Here is a 20,384-nt window from a genome sequence, read left to right as displayed (position 1 = left end):
TCCCCCTCCCACCCCCCAGCCTCAGGGTCTCCCAGTCACAGGGTCAGCAGCACAGAAATGGCACTCACATTTATGTTTTAATAAAACTAGGAAAGAAAAAAAACAACCCCAAAGGGATTAGACCAAGATCCAGCTGTGGACTTGTCCTACCACAGCAAGGACTGGCCAGGTCACAGTATTCGCTGCCCCCAGCCCAGAAGGCACGGGGGTGGCCACCCCCCCAGTCCCGCAGAACAAGGCAGGGCTGCGCCCCCCGAGGTTTTACTGCTGGTGACGGCCCCCCGAGGGGCCGGGTGAGACCCTGAGCCGACGTTAGCCGAGCGGCCAGAGCAGCTGCCGGTGCAGGACGGTGCTGCCCTCCCTGCCATGAGCAGTGGTGCTGTGGGGGTTCAGCTCCCACCACGTCCCACGGGGAGTGCACAGCTCTGGGGCAAAAGCCATCCACGATCTCCCACGCTTCCCTCCACCTCCTTCCCCTCGCTGGCTCCATACCAGCCAGGATCGAGCCCAGAGGGCTCCACCTGTGACTGGAGGGTTCCCACTGTTTCCCTCTGCACAGCTCCCCCCACCAGTGACAGCCCGGGACTTTTGCTCCATTTTAGCCACAATTTAACAACCTGCCCCAGGTCCAGAGATGACCCTCCCACCCCCCTCACTCAACCCTTGCTGACTCAGTTCCCCCCGCACGTAGCACCAGTACAGAGCGGCCAGTGTTTGCCAAAGCACCTTCCCCTGGCCACTCTTATCTGGGATGAGCCCATTTCTCTCATGATGGCCCCACACCATGCTGGTGGCCATGAGGCTTGTTCACACAGGAGGAGAAATGGCCACAGCAGCAAGCGGCTGCTGCTCCTGGGGCAGGAGGGACCGACACGCCCCAGGTCCATGCCCCCAGCACCAGTCCCCATCCCTCCTGACAGACCAAGGAAGAGACCTGCCAGGCTCATCGCTTCTTGGAGCTTCCTGAGCCTCCCTCCGGTGCTTTCTTGGCTAAGAGCGCCTTCTCCTCCTTCATCTTCTTCACCTTGACCTTACTTTTGCTAGATGAGAAGGTGAGCGAGGCCTTGCTGAACTCCAGGGGGAAGACGCCCACGTCTCCATCAAAGCGGTTCTTGGATACCTGCAGGTAGCGCTTCCCTGGCCCTGTCACCAGCTTACGGTCCTGCAGGATGAGCACGTTGTCAGCCTCCTGGCTGGCCTGGGGGGGGGAGGAAAACATCTCCAGGAGGGTGCTGGGGATGCAGCCAGTCACAGGGCTCAGAGGTGCTCACAGGCTGCCTGCCCAGCTCCTTCGAGCACTGTAACAGGGCATCCCAGACCCCAGCAGCTTCAGCACCCCCCAAACATCTACCCCTTGTGTTCCCCCAGGACTTCCCAGGGACCCACTGGGCAGACAGGCATGAGCTGAAGCCACAGCATGCCCTAGGGAAACAAGCGAGCACGGGAAGGCCACGCACTCAAGAGTTCCTCCTGTCCACCACTGCAGGATTGTTCAGCATCACAGCAGACTGGAGCACTCAGAGAGCCCAACCCTGCACCCTCCCCAGCTCCTTCTTTAATTATTTCATACTACATCCCACTCACAGCTGATGAGTATTAATTAACTGCACCTAAAGGGCCAGCAGAGCTTTAGTTGGCAAAGGGTTTCCTCCCTGTCTGCATCTCCCTACCAAGGCCTGGCCAAATTGGGACTCCACATCTTCAGCAGGTGACAGGAGGCCTGGGGATGTCCTGCCTCTCACAGCATCTTTCAGGCCCTGAGTGACAACTCAGGGTGCTGGGGGCAGCTGTGGATGGCTTCCCAATGTATCCCAGCTTCTTCCTGGGAACATGCTGTGCCTGAGGGACAGGAGGGCCACCCCAGCCCAGCTCACCTTGGCAGAACCAAAGATGGAGGCTGTCTGCAGCTCCTTCTCATCATCCTCCTTGCGGGGATGGATGACCAGTGTGATGTGGCAAGTGTTCTCCGTGGCAAACTTGCGGAAGGCACCAACGATGTAGTCCTGGGCAGCGAGCCTGCCACAGCAGCAAGAATGGGGTCAGGGGCTGCCACTGCTCGGTGCAGGGGAGCAGCAAGATGCTGCCAGGTTCTGCCCCACAGCAGGAAGCATCCAGGGGTCTGGGCTCACTCTTTGTGAAGCAGCCAGACCCACACAGCCAAAGAGATAGGGCACAACAGCGGTCACAGGTAACCAGCTTACCCTTCCCCACTTCTCCCTCCCCAGGGCGGTAGTTGCCCTTCAACAAAACAGGGCTGCCATAGAGGACTAAAGGGGACCCGCTGCATGGGTCCCCAGCCCTCGTGTGACACCCAACAGGGCCAGCTCCAGTGACAGGCTGGCGCAGGAAGGAGGTGGTTTGGAGAAAGGCTACCTGTCCACAGAGAGGTGCTCGTGTCCCATCATGAACTGAAGGTTGTCAACAACCACGTGGGTGATGTCGTACATGTAGACGGCATGCTGCATGGTGTCAATCACTGTCCTGGGCAGGGGGAGACCGGGATCAGCCCCAGGGATCAGCAAAGGCAGGGATGGGGATGCTGAGCCAGGCATGGGGACAGGGAGAGGCAGAGCTAGGAGGTACCAGGCTGGCTCCCACTGGGCCCTGGGCATGTCCCACCCCCACATCTCCTGTCACAGGACAGACACAGCCCCATCCCCACAGGTAAGGCCAGCTGCTGCCCACATGGCCCCTGCCCACTATTCCATGATCCCCCAAGCCCACAGGGACCCTCAGGACACATGAGGATGCGTGCACACACCACAGCGCCTGGTGAATCAGAGGAGGTGGAGGTGCCTGTCCTCGCTCCTCAGCAAACAGCAGCGCTGCCAGGTGACCCGGGGCAGGGCACATCCTGCCAGGGGCAGAGGGTGGTTGTAGAGCAGCCGCCTAGCGCAGGGACCTGTCTCCTCCCTTCACCCCCACTACACGGGGAGGCTGTGACAGTCCCCGCATCAGCAGGAATGCAGCCAGGTGAGCCATGCAGCTCCCACAGGCCAACACCGGGACTTGAACAGCCCCAACGTGCCCCCTACCAGCCCCAAGTCTGTGACCCACTGCAGGAGACGAGCCCTGGCTCCCCACGGTCCTGCAGCACGTGCCATGACGGGTAAACACCACTGGGGATGAAGATGTGGGATCATACTTGATGTTCTGCTGGCCATGGAAGGTCATGAAGTAGAGCGGGAGGTCCTCAAAGCGATCAGCCCACTCGTCATACAGCTCCAGCTGGTCCTCCAGGCGCTGGGTGGCAAATTGCGTCAGCATGATCTTGGCCAGGCGAACATTGTTAATCTCGAAGCTGCCCCACAGTGTGCACACCCCCTGCATGCACAAGTCCAGCGCGTACTCACTGATAAAGGTCGTCTTCCCGCTGCCTGTTGGGCCTGGCACAGGGACAACAACAGGATGAATTAGCTGGGGGAGACGACCTGACCTATCCTGAACATGCTCGGGGGGGAGTTGTTTGGAGGTGGAAGTGACAGGGAGAGGGATAAGACCAGCCCATCCACAGTGCTCCCACCATAAACAGGCAGCATCTTGTGCTAGGCTAGATGTCTGGGTACACATTTGTCATCTTCAAGAGCCAGCAGGTCCCTGTGGGGTGTAAGGAAATGTTTGGCAGCCAGTAGCGGGGGCACAGGGAGGGCTCAGACAGTAGATGGTGGATGGAAGCAGGGATAAGGGACCTCTCGGGACATCTCAGGACATCCTGTGCCACCCCAGGCAGGGACCCATCGCCACACTGGCATGCCCAGCCCCACAGCACCTAGGAACATGCCCCAGCCTCTCACACATCCCCAAGATGGGCTCAGCTGAAGCCATGAGCAGAAAGCGACCTGGAAGGCTCGTGATCTGTCACCACCAGGAGAATGAAGCCACTGAAGAGCCTTCTACTCCCCCCATCCACTAGCTGTTTGCCCATCACCTGTGAAGATGGTGAGCTCCCCTCTGCGATGCCCTTTGAGAAGCTTGTTGAGCTCGGGGAAGCGTGCCCACTTGATGCCAGCCACCTGCTCAGTGTTGACCAGCTCCCCAAACACCTCCTCGCGCAGCTTCCGGAAGGAAATGATGGATTTGTGGCTGGCAGGCAGGGCGGCACGCAGGATCCTAGTGAGGTTCAGGCCCTGGTTTAGAGCCTCCAAAGGCCGGGGCTGCAGGTCACCAGGGCGCACCAGGGAGCAGCGCTTGAGGCTCAGTTTGCGGGCAAAAAGCTTGGCGGCCTCCCAGGAGCGCAGGTCCTCCCCCAGCCACAGCGTGATGCGCTTGAACTGCTCCAGGTAGGGCAGAAGGGCAGGGGGCAGGCAGGTGGTCCCCCGTGGCAGGGCCAGGCTGGCTACCCCCGTAGCTTGGTGCAGGGCCAGGGCATCCAGCTCCCACCCAGTTAAGACCAGCTCTGTGTCTCGGCGGCTGATCAGGGGCAGCCCAAAGAGATTGCGATAGGAATCGAAGCGGGGTAATGTTTCTTCCACGTAAGATATCACATCTCCCTTCTTCTCCATTTTCATGAGCTTCAAGCCCTTCAGCGTCGCATCGCGGGGGCTGAACCAGGGAAAGACGAGTGACTTGGCAGTCCTCAGATAACGCACCCCAAAGCGTTTCAGGGTGGTGTCTGTCACCAGGGAGATACCGAACATGGCCTTGGTCTCGTTGGTCTCCTCCTCATCCAGCAGCTCCCAGAGTGGCACCGCCCGGTCCCAGATGCTGTGGGCATCTTTGCGAGCCTGTTGCGTGTCCTCCTCCGGCTCCTCCGAGCTGGCAGGGGGGATGCCGCGGTGCCGCAGCTCCACGTTGGCCTGGAAGTCCTGCCAGGTGCCCTCAGCCAGAGTGGCCGTGCAGAGGAAGCTGCCCGTGGTCTTGTCAATGAAAAGCGTGTAAGAAGAGCTGGAGGGCGGCGGCTGGGCCTCTTGGCCACTGGTGAAGAGGCTGGGGGTGTGCAGGCAGCTGTACCCATCGTGGAAGGGGATGCCCTGGGCCCGCAGGTACTGCCGGATCTCAGTGATGGAGACGGAGGGCACGGGCCCCTCGGGGGACGGCAGCACGTCCTTCTTGTAGCGCCGCTGGGTGAGGCGGCCCGGCACGCCGGGGCTCAGGGAGGCTCCCTTGCTCCTCGTCCCCCCGCTGAGCAGCGGCAGGAGGCGGACAGCGGTTCTGCAGGGCCGCAGCGGCACCGCCGCCATCCCGCCGGCGCCCGCCCCAGCCCGGGCCGCCGCGGCACCCGCCCGCGCCGCTGCCGGTCCGCATCGGCGGCTGCCCCGCGGTCCCCGGCCCCCCGGCCCCTCGGCCCCCCGCCCCCCGGCCCGGCGCCGCTCAGACTGCCCCCCTCACGTGGAGCTCCACGGACGCCGCCATTGCCTGACCCCGCCGCCGCCGCGCTCGGAGCGTCACTTCCGCGAGCGGACCCGGGGCGGATGTCCTGGCCGCCACGCGCGGCTCCGCTTCCGGTGCCGGGTGAGAGCGGCGCCATGACGGGCCGCGGGACGCCCAGCCGGTTCCTGACGGCCGTCCTGCACAACGGCGTGGGTCGCTACGTGCGGCAGCTCCAGCGCCTCCAGCTCCTCTTCAGCCCGACCGCGGCCGACGCCCGCGGCGCCAGGTACCGTCGGAGGCGTCGCACCCGCCGCCCCTGAGCGCCGGGGATGGCGGGGGGGCCTGGCGACCTGACCTGCTGCAGGAGGGGCCTACGGGAAGCTGTGGTGACCTCTGTATAGGGAAGGGGAAGGTGCTGCTGACCTCTGACCCACAGAGGCGGGGGGAGGGGCGGCGCCGTGACTCGGGCCCTCTTCCGTGACGGGGGCGGCGCTCGAAGGCGGCGCTGCGACCTGACCTCGCCCCCCCTGGCGCAGGGGTGGGTGGTGGTGGCCTCCGACTTGCCCCGACCGCTGCACTGTGACCCCTCCCGCGGGCAGGGGCACCAGGGCGGGGGTGACCCTACCTCTGCTCTTTGCTCTGGGGCGGGGGCTGCGGTGATCGCCACTCTGTGACCCCACTGGGGCCGACGGCCCCCCCATCCCCCCACAGGGACTTCGTGGAGGAGGCGGCGCTGGACTTTGCCCGGCAGCACCCCGATGTCGTCCTCTACATCAGCCCCCGCTCCGGCCGGGCCCCGCTGCTGCTGGCCGAGTACTGTGAGTGCTGAGGGGGGCACGGAGGTTTGGGGAGGGGCAGGATGGGGACAGGAGCTGTCTCTGCTCAGCTGCAGTCGGTGCTGGGGCTGGCAGCCCTGTGGGATGGGAGAACAGCAGTTGCTCCCTGGGGGGGGGGGGGGGGGGATGTGGGCTGTGGGGGTGCGTGGGTCTGGCCTGACCCCCCTGCTCTGTCACAGTGAACGGGACTGTGCGGGAGGAGCTCATCGCCAGCAAGACGTGTGAAGAGATCATGCAGCTGGCCACCAAGCTAGCTGGGCAGTCTGGCCTGGACATCATCCGCATCCGCAAACCCTTCCACACTGACAACCCCAGTATCCAGGGCCAGTGGCACCCTCTGACCAACAAACCCTCCATCCTCACTGTCCAGGGCCCACGCCTGCAGCCCCAATAAAGCCTCTGCCCCCAGCCTCCGCATCCATCTCTCCTCCTGCCTGCAGAGAGATGCCACCATGCCGTGTCCAGACAGAGCCGCGTTTATTGCCAGGGCGCGTGTGGGGGCTGTGCACGAGGGACGCCAGACACAGAGGGCAATACCCTTCCTGGGGTGGGGTGGAGGGTGTGTGCATATGTGCTCGGGGGTGGCTCACCCCACCCCTTGCATCAAAAGCAACAGTGGGGGCAGGGTGGGGGAGCCCAGCCATCCAGCTCTTGCCTTTTCCCAGTAAGCCTTGCTCTTCTAGGGCAGGAGGCCCTGGGCTCCAGCCTTTTTAGGGACCCCAGGGGCTGCCACTCCCTCCTGCCCCCTCTGCAGGGCTGAGCTCCAGATGATGTCCTGATCCTGGAGGTGCCAGCAAGGAACACAGAAGGGAGGACACACACCCCAGCAAGTCTGTCCCTCCCCAGCTTCTCTGGTGTTACTGCACTGTCCTCAGGCAGAGATGCTTTTGTCACCCTAATCCCTTGGGTCCCCCAGGAGGCGGCAGGAGTAGAGGTAGTTGGGGGGATTTAGGGACAGTGGCTGCCCCTGGAAAGTGCCATGAAGAGCAGGAGGCCCCACAGGGAGGCAGGTCCTTGTCCACAGTTCCTCCTCCTTGCTGTGTTGAGGATTTTTCCTCTCCCACATGTTGTCCGCAGGGGATAGGGCTGTGTGAACCCCAGTTCTCCAATGGTACCACGCAGGAGGGCAGAAACTTGTTTCCCAGGGCCATGGGACTGCTGCAGACGTTGGGGGGATGTGGGTGATGTGCTGGTCCCTTGCCATGCTGCAGGGCATGGTGGTGCTGGTCCTGCTGCCGGTGCATCTTGCTGCATCCCACTCTTCTTGTGCAGCACCCTGGGGAGAGGGGGTAAAGCCCTGTCAGGGTCAGAGGCTGCAGGGGTGCCACCTCCCCAGGGCACCTAGCCCTGCATTTCACCTGGGGCCTCCTCGCAGCGGGCATGCACCTCTCCACCAGCTGCTCTGGGGTGTTTGGGATGTCAGCTCCTTGCCCCGGCTCCATCCCTTGCCAAACCATCCTCTCCTGGAGAGGAGACCCTGAGGGGGCAGATGTGGGACAGCGGGCAGGGGCTGGCAGCCACCAAGGCCACCCCGCCCCATGAGACGTGTCCGCAGCCCCTCTCCCACCTGTGAGTGGGCAGCTGGGGAAAACCCAACCTGGCCCCATGCTGGGAGGGAACCCTGCGCCCTGTGAGAGCCCCCAGCCTCCCTCCCTGCTCCTCACCCACCTCTCAGCAGCCATCCCGTTCCTGTGTGCCAAGGGATGCCCAGCAGGGCAGGCTGAGTCCATGCGTCCACAACAGCGTCTCACACCTGAGCGGGCAGACAGAAACCCTCCCCCCGGTGTCCACCTTCAGCCAGGTGCCAGCTCCTGCCTCCAGCTTGTGGCCACCGTCAGTGGGTTTTTATACATAAATAGAGCTCCCAAATTTAAATAGATTCTTTTTCTTTTTTTCTGTACAGTGAGTCTCAAAAGGAGAGAGAAAAGCCAAAGGAACGGCTGAGCCCGGGCCCGGCCCGGCTCTGCCATCCAGGAGGTAGTTTTGCCTGAGTCTTGTAACACTGCTGGCAGGGGGTGGGAGAAGGGGCTGGAGGGGAGGAGGGTCCCGCTGGCAGGACCCTCCCCAGCCCCTACACGGAGCTCTCATCCAGCTTCTCCACCAGCTGCGTGTGTTTCCGCTTCTCCAGGATCTTGCTGAGCTCCTCGGTGAAGGACGCGCTGTAGAGCGGCGAGGCCAGGGGCTCCTCCTGCTGCTGCAGCAGCATGTAGCTGTTGCCGTTCATCTTGCGGAGGACGTTGGGCAGAGCCCCCACACCGTTGGTGAGCTCGGCTGGCAGCGGCGGCGGCAGCGGGGGCACGGCGGCCGGCAGCTCCTTGACTGGGGAGGTGGCAGCTGTGGGTGCCTCGCCAGGGATGATCCGCAGGCAGCCGTCAGGGTAGGTGAGCCCTTCCTTCTCTTCCTCCTCCTCCTCCCGGCGGCCCTTGCGCAGGCAGTTGGCCGAGATGGTCTGCAGCTCCACGCTGGCTGGCCGCGGCTCCCCCAGGACATACTTGCCCTTGCGCTTCTCCAGGCAGGACACATAGAGGAGGACGGTGCTGAGCACGGCGCACAGTACCACCAAGGTGACAATGGCGGAGATGTAAGCCACCTTCATGTCACCGGACACCTGGCTGGCGGTGTGGGGCTGGGGCGTGGCCGTGGGACCACGAGGCAGCTCGGGCAGCACGGTTAGGCTGTAGGTGGCCAGCAGCATCCGGAGACCCCGCTCCTCCCCGTAGCAGCGGTACTCGCCGCTGTGCTGGGGCAGCGTGTCCGTCACCAGCAGCCCGTCCACCCCGACGCGCAGCCGGTCCTGCCCTGAGCCCAGCGCCTCGCTGCCGTTCAGCAGCCAGATGGCTCGTGCCAGGTTGGAGCGCTGGTCGCAGGGCAGCAGCACGTCGTCCCCCTGCAGCACCGTCCGGTTCTTCCACAGCAGGGAGCCTGCGGGGACACACACCGCCTCACACCCATCCCAGCCACCCTAAGAGATGCTGGACACTGGCATCCCCCGTGGTCCCGAGGGGCAGCACAGACTCACCCCGCCCCGAGCTGCTCCGGCATCCGTCGTTGCCGTTCTGAATGTCCTGCACCAGCCCAGTGCTGCAAGGCATAGGGGGCTTCAGCCATACAGCCCTGGCTGAGCCCACCCTTATGGGATCACAGCCACCGGGAGAGCCACCACCAGATGCCAGACTCGGTGGTGGCACCAGGGCGGCTGTGCCATGGGGTGATGTGACAGCACGGGATGGGGCAGGTGGAAGGGATGGGCCAGGTGGAAGGCTCGTAGGGACGCCGCTAGGGACAGGCAGCCTGTTCCTACCTGTCTGCGGTGGCGGTGGCGCGGCAGGCCCTGCCATCCCAGGCGCAGTAGGGGTCCCGGGCGAGGATGCAGTCATAGCAAGAGGTGTACCTGGTGCAGGAGGCCAGGGGCACCTGCAGGATCCCACTGGCTGCCCCCACATACAGGCTCCTCTGGGGGGGAAAGGGCTGGCTCAGCACTGCCCTGCCATGGTGCAGCTGGGCTGTGGGGTGCCCCATGGTGCCCAGAGATCCTCCCCCACCCCCACAGCACAGCTCTCCCTTGGTGGGGGTGCATGGGGCAGGGCCCCCAGCTCCAGTCAGTGCCCATGGCTGCAGCTGGCACCTGCCAAGGAGGTGGGGGCCAGGCCGGTCCCTTTCCCCAGGCTGCCCCGCCAGGCACTGACACGTATCCTAGTTGGGTGACCCAGGAGTCATGTCCCTCCCTGTGTCTCTAACAGCCCAATGGCAGCTTCGCAGCACAAACATGCCCCGCGTGTGGTGCCCCCCTACTAATTCCACCCCTCACCTGGGTGCGGGAGATCACCAGGCTCTCCACGGGCTGCGCTTCCCTGAACACCTGCATCTCCTCCACAATGTGGATGCCAGAGCCCAGCACCACAGCCTTGTGGATCCAGCCGTCTCCTGGAGAGGAGAGCAGGGGTCAGGAGGGACTGTGGGGTGCATTCCCGGCACAGCAGAGACCCGGTAAACTCATCCCATGCTCACCTGTCCCCATGAAGAGCACATCATAGGAGCGGCCATCGAGGGCTCGCACCCTGTCCACAGCCAGCTGGCTGTACGCCACGCTCTTCTTCACCAGCAGCGGCTCCCCGCCAGCCGGCTTCACCTCCTCGAACATGAGCGGATGCAGCTTGACAAAGTCCAGGACGCTGTTGGGCAGGTCCTGCGAGGAGTTGTAACCCTTCCTGCGGGAGTGGTCCGTGATGCACTGCCCGGGGGAGATGGGGGGTCAGGGGGGGATGCGGCTGCCCCATGCTCCCCTCACTCTGCACCCCATGGCACTCACGGAGCCGGGCCGGGGCTCGGGTACCGCACCATCGTAGCGGGACCACTTGCGAGCTGAGTCCTGGTATTCCATGTAGGGGCCCTCGAAGGCATGCTGCACTGCTGAGATGCTGTAGCGGCATACAGCCGAGGCCTCCATGGTCCTCCTGGGGGGCAGAGCCCTGCCTGAGCCCAGGCAGACACATGGCTGCGCCCCACCGATGCACCCCCAGGTGCTCAGCATCTGCCTGCACATCCCCTCAAGCATCTTCAGTCCTCCCCGTGCCACAGACTTTTGGCCCCAGCCGTTTTGGCCACCGCCCCACTCACCACTGTGCTGAGAGTGTGAATGCGGCATAGAAGATGGTGCTGGCCCAGCCGCCCCCGTCCAGGCTGCAGACACTGCGCAGCACCTCATAGTAGGGGATGTAGCAGACCAGGCGTGCCTTCATGAAGGACGTCCACTTGCGCTGCAGGATCTTCTTGCCCCCCACGTCACTCTGGAAGGGTGCAGGGAGAATTTCTGCACTGGCTGGCAGCGGTGTGTGCCCCGCTCTGCCCGTGCCTCAGTTTCCCCCAAGGTGCAGGACAGTAGAGCCTGCGCTGGGAGGAGCAGCACTCGGCTCCCTGTGGCTGAGGACATGCCTACCTTGCAGACACGGGCCACCCGGGCCACTCGAGCCACCTGGCTCTTGTCAAAGAAGGACGTGGTCTCCTCGCCTGCCCGCTCCATGAAGAAGTAGTAGATTTTGTCATCGTCACCCACAGGGCTGTCCTTGCTCTCCTGGACCAGCACAGAGGCCACAAATTCAGCATCTAGGGGACACAAAGCAAGAGGTGGAGATGGGGGATCCACCACAGGATGGGGGATCTGTCCCCGCCTCGGTTTTCTCTCATGGCAAACCACACAGGACCCCAGGGCTCCCCCCCACCCCTGCTCCAAGCTCCCCAAGGCAATACATAGCATCCCACAGTCCGTGACACCAGTCCCGCAGGGGACAGGGACGTCTCACCATTCAGCCAGTGCAGCGGGGACTCCTCCGTCTTCAGCGGTCGCTGGTGCAGGTTCCTCCGGATGTCGGGGAGACTCCGAAACTCGTAGCGTGTGGCCGTGTACAAGCCACCATCTGGGTAGGGCAGGCACCCATCAGCATGGCCCCACACCCCTCGGACAGCCCTGAAAGCCACCAGCACCCCCACGCCCCACACAGAGGGGGAGAAGGGCCAAGTCCTGGCTGGCTGAGCCCCCCCCCCACAAAGCCCACTTGGCTGGGGACCTCCCATGGGGGTGTTGGGGATGGGCCAGGGTTGGTGGCATCCCGCATGTTCCCGCCAGCCCTGAGAAAGGTGTCACTTACCCACGATGAGGCCAGTGTAGCCACGGGCAGGGTCATACGGGCACTTCTCCTTGCCCTCCTCAAAGTGGGATGGCAACATGAAGCTGTTCACGTCCTTGAGGGGGACAGGGGACCATGTTAGACAGGAGGGGACAGACCCGACATGCTTGCCAGCCCCAGGCTTTGCAGAAGCTGCCAGTGGGGACAAAGTGATGCTCACGGCTGTGCCCTTGTCTGAGCAAGACAACCCCTCCCAGCACCCTCCAGCTGGTCAGAAACCACATGGGCAGCCAGAGCCCCCAGCCAAGAGCAGGGGAGGGCGAAGATGTGAAGGGGAGCCGCAGCACCCCACTTTGGCATCATGTGGGCACCAGGCAGGGCCTGGCCAGCACAGCTGATGTTCCTGGGCTGTGCCTGGCCAGCAGACGCTGCCCTGCCGGGCTGGGTCCCCCCAGGTGACGTCCTCATCACAGCAGGAGTTACGTTCTTTGGGGTTTGCAGTTCAAAGCATGTTAAATAATGATGGGGCCCTTCCAGCTCGGCAGCTCCTCCGCCTGGCTCCCAGGGTGTGCAATGGCCAAACCGGACCGGTGGCACAGCCACGGGAATGGGCATGGCCCCTCCAGGGCTCCCCGGCCACACTGGGGACGTGACCCTCAGGCCTCTTTGCCCCCCAGCTCAGGGAGGGGAGGTGGGCAGTTGAGTCACTGAGGAGCCATTGCACAGGGCTGAAAGTCCCACTGCCAAGGGACGTGGCTGTCCCCAGCCACTCTGCTGTGAGTCACGGCCACACAGGGACCCCCTGGCCTCACCTGGGAATCCCCAGGGAGAGGCTGCTGAGTCATCCCTGCCACTGTCACCCTCCCCTGGCACACCTGCCACCCACCACCAGCCAGTCTGCCCCCTTCTTTGGGAAGGGACCCTGCAATAGCAGGCGCTGGGGACCAGCTCCAGTGCTGGCACATCCAAACCTGCCGGTGCCGCTGAGGCCATGTGTCCCCCTCCAGCACTGATCCACTCCCAGCCACCTTGCTATGGGATCAGAGTCCAACTCCAGTACTGGGGTGGGGACTCTGGGCATCTGTGTCACGGTGGCTGCGTCCTCAAACCCACCCATGCCAGGCTGGGGGTCACTCGCCTGCTCCCAAGCTGGGGAGGGGCTGGGATGAGGGCAGAAAGGGAGTGGGGCTGTGGGTCGGGAACAGTGGGAGAGGAGGAGGGCTGCACCACCCCAGGGTGACACAGTGGAAGGGGACAGGGGACAGCCGTGGGGCTGAGCAGTACTCACGATGGCGGCGCAGAGTGGGTGGAAGGCGTAGGTCCCGCAGGCGTAGAGGTGGGTGCTGTTCAGCCTCTGCAGAAACCGCACGTGGTTGAAGCACTCGGTCTGCGAGGGGGAGGACAGGCATTACGAGCTGTGGAAAGCGGCGGCAGCCCCCCCAACACCCAGCACCCACCCACCAGCTCTACCTTGTTGTTTTTGCCCTTCTGCAGGCAGTCCATCTGCTTCTCCGGGGAGGCTTCCCAGTGGATCTGCAAGGGGAAGAGGGACTGCCACTGCATGACCCCCCATCACTGCATGGTCCCCCTGTCACTGCAGGCTCCAGACTCTGCCAGAGCCATCAGAGATGCTAAAATCCTCTCTTTTATTTAGAGAGAGGACAGCAGTTCAGAGCGTGAGATGGCACCTTGCCTGCATCCCCCCCAAGCCCAGGGCGACAGCAGTCCCACACCCTGACCTGCAGGCAGAAACCCCAGAGCACCCACAGGACCCTGGAGGATTTTGGGGTGTCCTTCCCAGGGGGAGCAAATGGGTGTGCTTCGCCCTTGCCCCTCATCCTGCTGGGGTGTCCCTGAAGCAGGCAGCTCTGAGCTTGGGGATATCTTGCACTGCTGTCCCCACGCTGCCTGGCTGAAGGACCATGCACACACAGGGGATCTGGGGACAGAACTGGGGACAGCACCTCCAGGCAAGACCTGAGATGGCAAGTGGGGGGATGAGCAGGGGTAGGGTGGCCACAATTCAGGCAGGGACCGGGCAGCGTGGGACAGGAGAGGACAACCAGACAGCAGCGGGCAGAGGCCGGGCTCACCGTGCGGTGGGAGCCGTCGGCCACATCACTGGAATTGAGGGCGAAGATGGCTCCCCTGGCTCCCACGTAGAGGATGCCGCGGTCGTCCTCCAGCAGCAGGGTGCTGTAGTTGAGGGTGCGTGCGCTGAAGTGCCGGACGCCCAACAACTCTGCAAAGGGAATAGCGGCCTTAGGGGGGACCCCAGGGCAGGCGTAGCACAAGCCACTGGGAAAAGACAGAGGATGGAGCCAGGGGTGTGTGGGAAAGCACCCACCAAGGTTATCAGACAGACAGTGGTGGGTATCAGCGGTTACGGCAGGAGGAAGGGAAAAGGGGAGGTTTGGTAAGAGGCGAATGGCACTAATTTGGCTCAGGCTTACAGGGGAGATTTCTCCCTGCAAGTTAAAATGGCAGCTCAGGGGTGGGAGCTGCAACATCCATGCTCAGCACGGACCTGTCATGCAGTTTGGGGAACTGCTGGAGGAACCAAAAACACGCTGGGGCAGTGACCCCTGCTCCAAACCAAACCCAGCCAGCCCAAAAGGAAGGATGCAAAAAACTGAACCAAAACTGCCCTGCCTTGCACAGGTTGGGCTTCTGCAGTGCGGCTGGGTGCTCCCTGCCCACCGAGCCAGAGAAACTACCCAGTTTGGTGGGCTGAGATGCGTGAGGTGGGACTCAGCCCTGGCCACAGGGACCCCAAGCCAGACTCGGACCCTCCCACTGCAGGAGAAGAAAATCCCACAGGGCTTGTGACCCCAGAGGGAGCTAGGGAGGGAATGAGTCCCCCAAAAGGAGGCATTGCCTGGGGAGAAAATGGCACCCCAGCTGCAAATGAAATCCTCTCCCGCTGCTGACCGCTGAGCTGGGCTTCACTAACAAGATCAAAAAAGTTGTGTGGATGCCCAAGGCACAATGACGCTGCTGGGTCTGGCTGACACCACAGAGCTGGAGGCCAAGCTCCCTGCCGACTATTTGGGCTGTGAGAGCCCAGCCCAGGTGTGGTGTCCAGCTCCGGACACCCTCCAAGGGCTGCTGGGCAGGGCCAGGGGCTGGCCCAGGCTGGCTCCCTGCATGTCCTTGTCCCCCCTGGCTTTCAGGGAGATGCTTTTGCCCTGCTCCATCCATTGGGGCACATCGGCTCTGGGCACCCAACACCGGACAGTCATGCAGGCTCCAGTTTCTGAGGCCTAGGGGACCAGAGGACCCCTCTCTAGCCCACCCCCTACCCCACCCCCCCATGCTGAGCCACCCACTCTGGGGGGCTGGCGAAGACTGGATGCAGCCATGATGCACCAAACTCGGTGTTGGCATCCTAAACCTCATACCCACCACCAAGGCCCGTACCCCCTTACCGTCAAAGGTGACTGTTGTCCTGGGGGTGGCATCCAGGTCGGTGGCAGACCGCCGTGACGGGTAGCCCATCACTGCCACAGTCACCATGAAGAGAACTGTCAGGAGATGGGCCGTGCCTCCGCTCATCTTCCTGCTCCCTGGCAAGGGCAGCCACCCAGCCTGCTACTGCCAGACTGGCACAGGCTTGGGACGGGCTCCCCAGCTCCCCAGGATGGGACTGGCCACCAAAACCTCCTGAAACACACAGCACCGAGTCAGACGCTCCTGCTGTCCCCAGCATCTCATGAACAAGCGGGCTTGGGAAGAGGCCAGCCATGCACAAGCATGGACACCTGACCAGGCACAGCCTCAGCCCAGGGATGGCTTCAGGGAAAAGCAAACCATCGTTTGCCAAAAGGGAAACTGAGGCACAGTGCTGAAGCCTGCAGCCAGCACAGGGGAGGGAGGGGAGTTTGAGCAGAGCGACCCCCCACAGCATCCCCCTGGCTCAGTATCTGCTCCGTCATGGGGCTGCAGTCACTTGCTGAGTGCTTGGTTTGGTTTGCTTGGAGGCTTGTTTTCCTCCAGGTCCGCTCTGCACTCCTCCCTCCCTCCCTCTCAGCCATCTTCCTGCAGCTCTCCCTGACCGAATTACATGCTTCAGCAGAGCCAGCTGATCTCCCCTTGCACTTTCACACATGAAAAGCAGCCACATTTACCCCCAAAAGCAAAGAGCGGGGCTCAGGGCCAAGCCCCCCTAGCCCTGGGCTGTGGCAGGACAGGTGGTGGGGGAGGGTCCCAGGGAGCCCATAGGCTCCACTCCTCCTCAAAAGCACAGCTGGCCATCCCCTGCCACACAAGATACTTGTCCCCAAAGTTCTACCCCTCCTAAAATGACGAGATTCCTGAGGACACAGGTGTGGGGGAAGGATGCTTCAGGCACACAGCGATGCAGCGAGAAGGAAAACCCATACAGAAGCCATTGGCATCTTCACCTTTCCAGCTGAAGTCTTTTCAGGGAAGTACAGTTTTTCCCTCCAGTGTTTTTCCACAAAATTTCAGTTTCTTTTTCATCCCAGGCTGCCTTGAAGCTCAGCATCTACCTTGGCTCTTGCTTTCATGCATCCTGTGCCTCCCACATAACACCCCACCTCTCCCAGCTGCATCAGGGGAAGCCACCAACCAGGTCGTTTTGCAGGAGGAAGGAGACACCTGGCCATCTCTGAGCAGGAGAGCTCCCCATACACAACCAGCACCTGTACGTCTGCTTAGAGGGGTTGAAATATATATCTCTATCTATCTATATAAACCAAATACCTGGCCCTGTAGAGAAGCTGTTCAAACATGCTTGCTGCAGACGGTTTCCCCGAAGCAAATACCTTGCCGGGTCTCAGGCAGAGGGGAGGTAAACCCAAAGTGAAATGAAAGTGAAAAGGGCTTTGGGGCTGAAAAGGGAAGCAAGAGGCCAGATGTGGGATCCAGCCATAGTCCTGGAGTGTGCACTAAACCGCTGTTCTCTTGGGGGGGGGGTCAGACCCAGACCTTGCACCTGCACTGGCTGCTGCCCCACCCAGGAATGGGGCTGGGGGAAGATGTTTCCCCCTGCTCCCTCCTGCCTCCCTACCCCCCAGACGCTGGTCCAGCACAGAGCACCCAATGCTGGGTGCAGGCAGGGTGCTGCACGCAGGGCTGAGCTCCCCGGGGAGCAGAGGATGGTGACCTGGGGTGTCCTCCCTTCAACTAACTCCTGTTCCTGGGACAAGCCCTGTCTGGACCGAGGGTCTGCCTGTGAGTGATGGGCCTGACAGGGCGATGCAAAGCAGATGAGTGGGGATGGAGGTCAGTGAGAAGTTGCTTTAGTGGCACCATGTCTAGCACGAGCCAAAACCACCAAGTTTTTTGGACGAAGCAAGCAGCAGGGTTGCATCTGGAGCACCAAAGCACCTGAAAGTGCTCCGGCCAGCCCCACGCTGATGCCTCACCACCCTGCCAGCAGGACAGGGGACACTTAGGCAGCTGTCGTGACCCTTCCCCAGGACTCTACAAGGGATCACAAGCCCAGAATCATGCACAAGCCATGAGAGCCGCAGTGCACCTGGACTGGGAAAGCAGAAGGGAGGAAAAACCTTCTTATGACAAGGCAAACAACACTGTCTAATAAATGAATAACAGCCCTGCAAGCCGCCTGCGTGCTCCCAGGCATCCTCGCCTTATCTCCCCTGAACAAACAAGCCCTGAACTTTGCCTGCTGCCCAGCTCTGGCCATCACAGGGACTGGAACTGGGAGTGTGGCCGGGCAGGGAGGCAGGGATGGTGCTTACTGCAGGGCAAGTGCCGCCCTGTGAGCCAGCCCCAGCTAACATTTAACCAGCATGAGCACTCAGCCAGCACAGGGGGCAAAAAGTAATAAATGAAGCTGCAGCGCTGTGCCGGGTTCCTAGCCGGGCAGGGGCAGCAGGGAGCAGCCTCCCCTGCTGCCAGGGCTGGGTCCTTCCCTTTTTCCAGGGCAGCAGCTACACCCATTTCCAAAGGCTACTTCGCCCAAGATCAGATGTAGCTTTGTCCTAAAGGACATTTAATCAGTTAGCTGTAAGAGCCAGTTAATATTTTACTTGAAGGGAAGGGCTGTGCTGAGCTTCCCTATTTTTTTATTTATTTTTTATTTTTCATAGAGTGGCGGAGAAAGAGCAAGGTACTGAAACCATCCTTGGCCCTGGTCAGAGCATCACCCCAGGCTGCAGCTGCACCCAGCACCCCCAAACCCATCACTTCCCCCTTGGCAGGGTGCAAATTCAAAGCGCTGTGTGAAGACAAGGGCTGGGACAGCAGGCAGAGGAGGTTTTGGTCTGTGGGTCCAGTTGAGCTGGGGGTGGCTGGATTGCTCAAGCCCAGCACTTCCATGGGGAAGAGCCACAGAGAGTTTTCTCTGGAGGAGGGACACAAAAGTGGGAGAGGAAGAGGCTGAAAAGCAGCAGCAGCTCCAATGAACTCTGAGGTTTAGAGAAAAACTTCCCAGAAAAGCCTATCCCATCCCCAGGAGTGAGCTCCCAAGCCCCTTGGCACCTCACCTACTTCCCAGAGCAAGGGGGGCCGACACAGGACCTGGAATCAGGCCCCAGCTCCCGCCCCAGCCAGAGATGCTGCAGGAGAAGGGTGGTGGAGGCAGGATCTGGCCATGGGGCCGATGGCCGCCACAAGGGTGGGGTGAGGCCAGGAACCAGACACTTTAACTGCAATGTGCAACGTCCATGGGGGCCAAAGCCCACCCTTCCACTGCCGGCTATTGGTGCTCCTGCGGGATGCAGCCACAGCTCCCAGCATGAAGCCAGGCAAGCCCGACCCCAGCCTCAGCTCCCGCCGCCGGCAGGACAGGTTTGCTGGTCCGCAGGGAACACCAGGGAAGCAGCAGGGTGGTGGAGGCGTGCAGGCATGCGTGAGTGTGCAGGGGAGCCAGCAAGCCCCGGTCAGGTCTGACTGGGTTTACTGGGTCACAGCGGAAGCTGTGCCAGCATGACTGTGCTGGCCTCAGCCTCCCACCGGCACCCGGCCGGCACAGCACACCCAAACGAGCCGGCCCAGTCGGCACCTCCTTAAAATCCCCACGACCAGCGTCTCGGGAGGCACAAAAAGCTTTTGATGAGTGAATTTCCCAGGTGGCAGGTCTTGCCAGCCTGGATCCAGCCAAAGAAACCAGTCAAAGCTGCTGCTCCCCTCAATGGCCGCTGCACTGGGAGCTTCTGCTAGCCATGGTGGCCACTTCCAGCTGGCCACGAGGCAGCAAAACCTGGGACCGAGAGGTGGCCACAAGCTGCGATGCAGAGAAGCTGTGATGCAGGGAAACTGCGCTGTCCGTGGGGCTGGCAAATATGGAGGGACCTCAGCTGGGGTCTTATGGGCCCCCCACGGTTGTTTCCTTGGCAGCACAGCCAAAAACAACGCCAGCTCTTTAATTTAAAGGGAACCTGGGAGAAAGAATGGAAACACTGAGTGGGAGCAGCCCTTCTCCGGCTCACCCCCAGCAACCATCCTGGATGGCGGGACAGAGATTTGCAAAGTGGGATTGGACGCTTCCCCATCCCACTACTCCGTGGACAGCTTGTGGTTGCTCCACCAAGCTCTAGTAAAGCCCATGCAGGCTACTAGGATGGCTGCTGGACCCTTCTCTCCTCCCCATGGGCTGCCCCCCTTGGCACTGTGCACTCCTACAAGCAACCTGCTGGCTTCCCAGGGAGGGCAGGGTTTCCTGCAGGTCTCCTCGGGGTAACGGGGTTGCAAAACAGCCTTAACAAAATTCCCAGCAAAGACTGCACCAGAAGACATGGTTTACACCTTGCTTTTTCACAGCAGCCTGGCACAGGCACTCCAGACCCCACACAGCCAATCCAGCTTCACTCATGGGGGCCAAATCCAGCACACAACCTCACTGTCTCCCTTGGCTCCCCCAGCCACGTTCCCACTGCCCCAGCACCCTTTCACCCCGCCAGGGACCCCCAGGACCTGCCCTCGGGTTCAGCCGAAAACAGCCCGACCCATTCCCAGTGCCCAGGGGCGCGAGGGGAAAGGCACCTGCTCTGGGGGATGAGGGAGGGAGAGCTGCTGGCTCCCAGGCATGGGAAGGAGCCAAGGAATGACACGAAAGCAGCCATGCAGCGAGAGGCAACCTGGCCCCTGCCCGGCTGCGAGCGCAGCGTGTTATGGGCCTCCCTTCCCCGGAGCCTGCAAACCTTAGGCAGAAAATCCTGCGAGATGCGGGAAGAGGAGCAGGGAAGGAGGTTGCCAGGCAACTTTAATTCAGCCCCTGACGAACTTCCAGCACTTTGCTTCTGCCGCAGAGCCCAAACAGCAAGTGACAACACGTCGGGTCCACCCTGAGCCCGTGGTGTCCAGCCATCCATCTGTCCATCACAGGGGCTTGCTCATGGCCTCACGCCCTCCAAGGTGATGGGTCACCCCTGGCAGCATCCCCAAAGGCCAGCCTAGGACAAGCCACCCTTCCCGGCAGAGATTTGCAGGGGCAGGATTTGACCCGTGGGACTGGGCTGGTGCTGCTGCACAGATATTTCTCAACCAGCCAGGATTTTTGTCAACAACAGCAAGAAAAATATGCCAAGTTGCCGAAAGCCCTCCAGGAAGAGGGGAGCCATGCTGGGTTTGGGGGCTAGGGACGGGGAGGGAAGGAGCACTGTGACCTCCCGGGAGCCCCTCG

General features: G+C 62.0%; 3 protein-coding genes across 4 annotated transcripts; 1 reads left to right on the top strand and 2 right to left on the bottom strand.

The window, feature by feature from the left end:
• Positions 1–67: 67 nt before the first annotated feature.
• TWNK (twinkle mtDNA helicase) lies at positions 68–5,257 on the bottom strand. Of its 2 annotated transcripts, none has more exons than XM_040605868.1 (5): positions 3,929–5,257; positions 3,146–3,386; positions 2,374–2,481; positions 1,875–2,016; positions 68–1,198 (listed from the first exon to the last, which is right to left on the bottom strand). In XM_040605868.1, the coding sequence occupies exons 1-5, from the start codon at positions 5,178–5,180 to the stop codon at positions 944–946; spliced, it is 1,998 nt and encodes a 665-aa protein (XP_040461802.1). In that variant the 5' UTR covers positions 5,181–5,257; the 3' UTR covers positions 68–943. The 2 variants fall into 2 exon arrangements, with proteins under 2 accessions (XP_040461802.1, XP_040461803.1); XM_040605869.1 differs by having other exon boundaries at positions 68–1,162.
• A 160-nt stretch (positions 5,258–5,417) lies between these two features.
• MRPL43 (mitochondrial ribosomal protein L43) lies at positions 5,418–6,554 on the top strand. The gene is made up of 3 exons (XM_040605870.1): positions 5,418–5,596; positions 6,022–6,128; positions 6,326–6,554. The coding sequence occupies exons 1-3, from the start codon at positions 5,466–5,468 to the stop codon at positions 6,538–6,540; spliced, it is 453 nt and encodes a 150-aa protein (XP_040461804.1). The 5' UTR covers positions 5,418–5,465; the 3' UTR covers positions 6,541–6,554.
• A 52-nt stretch (positions 6,555–6,606) lies between these two features.
• Positions 6,607–19,886, bottom strand: SEMA4G (semaphorin 4G). Its single transcript, XM_040605867.1, is given in 17 exon segments — positions 6,607–7,422; positions 7,505–9,068; positions 9,166–9,227; positions 9,448–9,599; positions 9,955–10,070; positions 10,155–10,377; positions 10,456–10,600; positions 10,764–10,933; positions 11,083–11,249; positions 11,447–11,560; positions 11,792–11,885; positions 13,059–13,157; positions 13,241–13,303; positions 13,864–14,012; positions 15,199–15,330; positions 15,333–15,382; positions 15,384–19,886. Coding segments are annotated over 16 exon segments (2,688 nt in total). The 5' UTR covers positions 15,485–19,886; the 3' UTR covers positions 6,607–7,422; positions 7,505–8,217.
• Positions 19,887–20,384: the final 498 nt, after the last annotated feature.

The sequence above is a fragment of the Falco naumanni genome, chromosome 9, assembly GCF_017639655.2.
Source record: "Falco naumanni isolate bFalNau1 chromosome 9, bFalNau1.pat, whole genome shotgun sequence".
Classification (NCBI taxonomy): domain Eukaryota; kingdom Metazoa; phylum Chordata; class Aves; order Falconiformes; family Falconidae; genus Falco; species Falco naumanni.
This window is presented reverse-complemented; position numbering and strand designations above follow the sequence as displayed.

What these genes read in the sequence shown, in the direction of transcription:
- TWNK (XM_040605868.1), bottom strand. Translation starts at nt 5,180, where the DNA reads ATGGCGGCGGTGCCGCTGCGGCCCTGCAGAACCGCTGTCCGCCTCCTG. An exon ending in CATGGCCAGCAGAACATCAA is followed by an intron (nt 2,482 to 3,145) that starts GTATGATCCCAC and finishes CCCCCTGCCCAG; the next exon opens with GACAGTGATTGACACCATGC. An exon ending in GAGCACCTCTCTGTGGACAG is followed by an intron (nt 2,017 to 2,373) that starts GTAGCCTTTCTC and finishes CTGCTGTGGCAG; the next exon opens with GCTCGCTGCCCAGGACTACA.
- MRPL43 (XM_040605870.1), top strand. Translation starts at nt 5,466, where the DNA reads ATGACGGGCCGCGGGACGCCCAGCCGGTTCCTGACGGCCGTCCTGCAC. An exon ending in GCCGACGCCCGCGGCGCCAG is followed by an intron (nt 5,597 to 6,021) that starts GTACCGTCGGAG and finishes ATCCCCCCACAG; the next exon opens with GGACTTCGTGGAGGAGGCGG. An exon ending in GCTGCTGCTGGCCGAGTACT is followed by an intron (nt 6,129 to 6,325) that starts GTGAGTGCTGAG and finishes GCTCTGTCACAG; the next exon opens with TGAACGGGACTGTGCGGGAG.